At 39.1% G+C, this 5,997-nt stretch overlaps 1 protein-coding gene across 1 annotated transcript in view; it reads left to right on the forward strand.

Moving 5' to 3' along the window:
- Positions 1-5,816: 5,816 nt before the first annotated feature.
- LOC101845625 (ornithine decarboxylase-like) overlaps positions 5,817-5,997 on the forward strand; it is a 1,385-nt gene continuing 1,204 nt past the window's right edge. The window contains exon 1 of the mRNA XM_005100852.1: positions 5,817-5,831. Within this exon, the coding sequence (XP_005100909.1) occupies positions 5,817-5,831 (15 nt within the window). The remainder of the gene's footprint in view (positions 5,832-5,997) is intronic.

Genomic DNA, 5,997 nt, shown 5'->3' on the forward strand with positions numbered 1-5,997 from the left:
GGTCGAGCTGACGCTCGAACCCCCGAACTCGCAATCTCACGATAACAAGCCCGGTAGCCTAACCACTAGATCCAGGTCTTTCTTGGTCTTCCTCTTGCCTTGTACTCTGATACTTTCCTGTAGCAGACTTTACGGGCAAGCTGGTTAGGTGCCATACTTGTGAGATGTCCAAATCACCTGATTGTTTGCCTTCGAATGTAGCGGTTCAGCTCGAGAAACCCAAATGCCACATTTGTCTAAAATCGACTTTTAAAACATTTTTTTCCTTTCCCTTGGCGGCAGATCTTTCTCCGTCTGATACCTCTGCGACGTGAGGATCAGACTGTAATTACGTTATTTTTAGTTTTAGTAAGACTTTTACTGCACTTGCAACACAATAAGGTCATAACATAAGTGTCGAAGATTAGAAATGTTATAAGAGAGTAACAAACACAAAAGAGGAAGAGAGATAAGGACGATAGATGTTTGGTAGGAAAGAAGAAGCAAACCACATCAGAGCACCCTCCAACCACATACAAAGCAATAATTAAGTAATTTTACAGTCCTTCCTTACATCGAACAGAAATGTGACGAAGAAAGATCTGCAGCCATGGGAAAGCAAAAACTTGAATACATTGTGTATCGATTTTAGGAAAATGTAACCTACGCATTTCTTGAACTGAACCTTCGACTTGAGCCCTTATACTTATACACAATGACATGTACAAATCAGAAACATGACTTAGCATATTTTCTTAGTATGCATGCTGTTATCTGCCTTTTGAAATTTCAGATAAGGAAAACGGAAAGTTTAAAAGTAAGTTATATGAATAGTGAAGATATGTTTCTCTGTTGGAGTATCTTGACGCTGCGCGTCTCCTAGAATTGTGGGCGGATTAGAATGCACATTTCAAAGATCATCATCATCATCATCATCATCATCATCATCATCATCATCATCATCATCATCATCATCATCATCATCATCATCATCATCATCATCATCATCATCATCATCATCATCATCATCATTGTTTAAAAAGCAACGTAGGTAGGGAGGGTTTTGATTGATTTGCATACAAAAAGTAACAAATTATGTTTCAAATCTGGTTTATTAAGGTTGATACTCGATATAAATCCCCCCCCCCCAAACACAGTATTGAACACGGGTCTCCTGCGTGCAACGGCAAAGCGTTTAAGACTAAGACCCTATCCGTACGTCGTGTTTTACTATCGTATCCATACGACGTGGGGAACTCTGTGCCACCACTTTCCAAAGAGGAAATTTACTCGTTAATCCGATCCGTACGCTTTGCATAGCAGTCTGTCAAAATGATTTTCTGAGAAATACTGAAACTTCAAAGAGTTCTTCGTACTAGAAGTATTCTAAAATGTGAAGAATACAACCCTGGGAGTACAAAATGACTCCGGGGCGTACGGATAGGGTTAAACGGTGAACCACAGACGATGGAAAAATGTGTTTGGTTGAGTATACTTGTAGCAAGTAGCATTTAAACATAGACGCTGGTAAAATTTGTACGTTTGGGCAGATAATTGGTAACAAGTGGCATGTAAAATGTGTAGCCTTTGGCATATGTGAGGCAGCGTGGTGGAATCAGGCTGTCGTCAATTTTTGGGCACGTAGAGTTATTGGTATCATCTTAAAGCTTGTTCGCTTGTCTTTATTTGGATGAAAAAAATATCCATTTATCTTGAATACAAGTCGAGATATTTGCGAAAGAAGGAGGTGGGGGGTCACTTGTTTTCAGAGGTAAAATTCATGAGAAAATGGCCACCAAAGATTAGTTATTTCCTTAGCTTAAGAGTCTGTGATAACTGAAAATTTACATTTTTTGGGCCTTTAATCAACATTTTTCAGAAAAATTCATACAGAAATGAGTTCTTTAATGGGCATGAAAGGTGTTGAGCCAAAAAACAAAAATTTGACAAAAATCCACAAACCTGCGGAAAAATGCAAGTTTCTTCACTTTGATTATTTTGACGAGAGCCTGGATCCACCGCACTGCCTCACATATTATCCGTAGCAAGTGGCATTTAAACACAGACGACAGTAAAATGTGTACGTTTGGGCATATTGGTAGCAAGTGGCAGTTAAACATTACATGCGCTGGTAGAATGTGTATGTTTGGCCATATCATTATTATTGGAAGCAAGTGTCGTTTAAACATATTACGCTGGTAGAAAGGAAAACTGTGTATTCTTGGGCACACTGTGGAAGTTTGGGCATAGATCAATTATTGGTAGCAAGTGTCGTTTAAACATAATATTACGCTTGTAGAAAGGAAAACTGTGTATTCTTGGGCACACTGTGGAAGTTTGGGCATAGATCAATTATTGGTAGCAAGTGTCGTTTAAACATATTACGCTGGTAGAAAGGAAAACTGTGTATTCTTGGGCACACTGTGGAAGTTTGGGCATAGATCAATTATTGGTAGCAAGTGTCGTTTAAACATAATATTACGCTGGTAGAAAGGAAAACTGTGTATTCTTGGGCACACTGTGGAAGTTTGGGCATAGATCAATTATTGGAAGCAAGTGTCGTTTAAACATATTACGCTGGTAGAAAGGAAAACTGTGTATTCTTGGGCACACTGTGGAAGTTTGGGCATAGATCAATTATTGGAAGCAAGTATCGTTTAAACATATTACGCTGGTAGAAAGGAAAACTGTGTATTCTTGGGCACACTGTGGAAGTTTGGGCATAGATCAATTATTGGTAGCAAGTGTCGTTTAAACATAATATTACGCTGGTAGAAAGGAAAACTGTGTATTCTTGGGCACACTGTGGAAGTTTGGGCATAGATCAATTATTGGAAGCAAGTGTCGTTTAAACATATTACGCTGGTAGAAAGGAAAACTGTGTATTCTTGGGCACACTGTGGAAGTTTGGGCATAGATCAATTATTGGAAGCAAGTGTCGTTTAAACATATTACGCTGGTAGAAAGGAAAACTGTGTATTCTTCTTGGGCACACTGTGGAAGTTTGGGCATAGATCAATTATTGGAAGCAAGTGTCGTTTAAACATATTACGCTGGTAGAAAGGAAAACTGTGTATTCTTGGGCACACTGTGGAAGTTTGGGCATAGATCAATTATTGGAAGCAAGTGTCGTTTAAACATATTACGCTGGTAGAAAGGAAAACTGTGTATTCTTGGGCACACTGTGGAAGTTTGGGCATAGATCAATTATTGGAAGCAAGTGTCGTTCAAACATATTACGCTGGTAGAAAGGAAAACTGTGTATTCTTGGGCACACTGTGGAAGTTTGGGCATAGATCAATTATTGGTAGCAAGTGTCGTTTAAACATATTACGCTGGTAGAAAGGAAAACTGTGTATTCTTGGGCACACTGTGGAAGTTTGGGCATAGATCAATTATTGGAAGCAAGTGTCGTTCAAACATATTACGCTGGTAGAAAGGAAAACTGTGTATTCTTGGGCACACTGTGGAAGTTTGGGCATAGATCAATTATTGGTAGCAAGTGGCATTTAAACACACACACACACACAAACACACACACACACACACTCACACACACACACACACACACACACACACACACACACACACACACACACATATATATATATAGATATATATATATATAGATATATATATAATTACGTGTATATATATACACATATATATTTGATATGCTGGTAAAATGCGTATGTTTGGGCATATTATTGGTAGCAAGTGGCATCTAAGCATATATACATTGGTAAAATGTGTATGCCTGGGCATATTAAGCTTATTATTGGAAGCAAGTGTCATCTAAACACAGACGACAGTAAAATGTGTATGCTTGAGCATATTAGTATAGGAAGCAAGTGTCATTAAAACATAATATGCAGGTAAATGTGCATGTTTGGGCATATTGGTAGCAAATGGCATTTAAAAATAGACACTGGTAGAATGTGTATGCTTGGGCATATTATTGCTAATAAGTGGCATTTAAACGCAGACGACAGTAAACTGTGTATTCTTTGGTATATTATCAGTAGCAAGTGGCATTTAAACACATTCGTTTGTAAAATGTGTATATTTGGGTATATTGTTATTGGAAGCAAGTGTCATATAAACATACGCTGGTAAAATGTGTGCGTTTGGGTATATTGGTAAAATATGTCATTAAAACATAGACACTTTTAAAATATGTATGCTCGTGCGCATTGATAGTGAGTGGCATTTAAACATGACGCCGGTGCCCAGAAAAACAGTTCTCTCTCTCTCTCTCTCTCTCTCTCTCTCTCTCTCTCTCTCTCTCTCTCCCTCTCTCCCCCTCTCCCTCTCCCTCTCTCTCTCTATGTATGTGTGTGTGTGTGTGTGTGTGTGTGTGTGTGTGTGTGCGTGTGTGTGTGTGTGTGTGTGTGTGTGTGTGTGTGTGTGTGTGTGGCGGAGGGAGGGGGGGGGGTGTTCAAAGTACGATCTATGATATGTATATGAAAAGAGAGTTACTCATTTTGAAAAGAAATCTCAACTCAGCACAAACATAATCATGGTACGACTAAATCTAAACGCATTGCTCGAGGTAGCAGTGGGAGTTGTGTGCCTCACGACCTTCAATATGGTCTATCTCCTTTTTTTTCTTCTCCGTATGTTCTTCACTACACAGTTTATCCTTTTAAAAACTGCTGTTCGCATTTATTACCAAGAAGGCCTATGTCATGCCGTCATGAGATTATGTTGTGTAAATATTTGAATGCTCAGATTGACTCATAGCAGTGAGAAAGGCCATGCAGTTCATTTAAAAAATATTTTATATAGCCTAGTTCCCAAAAGTTGCAGAGTGCTTATGCATCGGACAAGAAACTTGTAAATCTTTATCTGTCCTCTTGTACCTCTAGGGCGTGGAGGGGAGAAATAGCTTCCTGTCTCTAGCAAGTTTGATGGCCTGGCTGGGTGGGATATTGAATGTTCTCAGGGCATCCTTCACACCCTGGCCTGGACCCAGGTCTTTCTTGGTCTTCCTCTTACTTTGTACCCTGATACTTTCCTGTAGTAGGCTTTGCTGGCAAGCTGGTTAGGTGTCATACGTGTGAGATGTCCAAACCACCTGATTGTTTGCCTTCGGATGTAATGGAGGGCAGGTTACTTAGAAAGCCAAAAAATCTTATACGAACTTATCTTGATTTTATTTGAGTCTTCGATTGCTTGCACAAACACCGCCTACAACCGTGTCACGATGCGGTAGAATCAAGCGCTCGTCAATTTTTGGCAATGTGGAGTTATAATTAGTCGCTTTTAAGGACAAGCGGGCTAATCGAGATTTCGGGGGTTTCCAGAAATCTTGACATACACCAAAAGCGGGCATTGCACTACCTACAGGAGACGTTTAGTTTCATTGATGTGTATGTTTGTTTGGCTATAGAGAAAACTCTCCTTGTCTTTTGAAGAAACTGAACAAGGGGCAAAAGCTTTACCTTCGATTTTCTCAAAACAGCATTTTTCGGGATAAACCCCTGTGCTTAAAAGCGACCAATTATTGGTTTCGTGTGAAAGCGTTCTGACGTGTCTTGCTTTAGATGAAAAAATTCTATCAAAATTAGGGCAATGATCATCTATCGCAAATCGAGATGTTTGCGACTAAAGGACAAGAGGTTTGCCTGGAATTAGCGGTACAATAATCGTTTAGTGAGAAAATGGCCGCCAACGTTTGGTGAATTCCAAAGCTTGGGTGTCCTTGGAAAAAGAAAATTTACATTTGATTTTAATTTTTCGTGCCTTTGATCAAGATTTTTCAGTAACACCCAAGAACAAATGTGTTTTTATATGGATATAAAAGATAATGAGCCAAAAAATAAAAATCTATAAAAATGACTCAAAGGACGGTAAAATGTTGACTCCTATTTAATTATTTCGACGAGCACCCGATGTCACAGCGATGAATAAGTTGTAGTTCTCATGCTCCACTCGTGCTCGTCACTCAGAGCTCTCGTCCTATCTCTCAGGGTTTTTTAAATGTTAAAAATAAAAATAATAAAAAAATTGGTGGGG

Source organism: Aplysia californica, unplaced genomic scaffold (genome assembly GCF_000002075.1).
Source record: "Aplysia californica isolate F4 #8 unplaced genomic scaffold, AplCal3.0 scaffold00262, whole genome shotgun sequence".
Lineage (NCBI taxonomy): Eukaryota > Metazoa > Mollusca > Gastropoda > Aplysiida > Aplysiidae > Aplysia > Aplysia californica.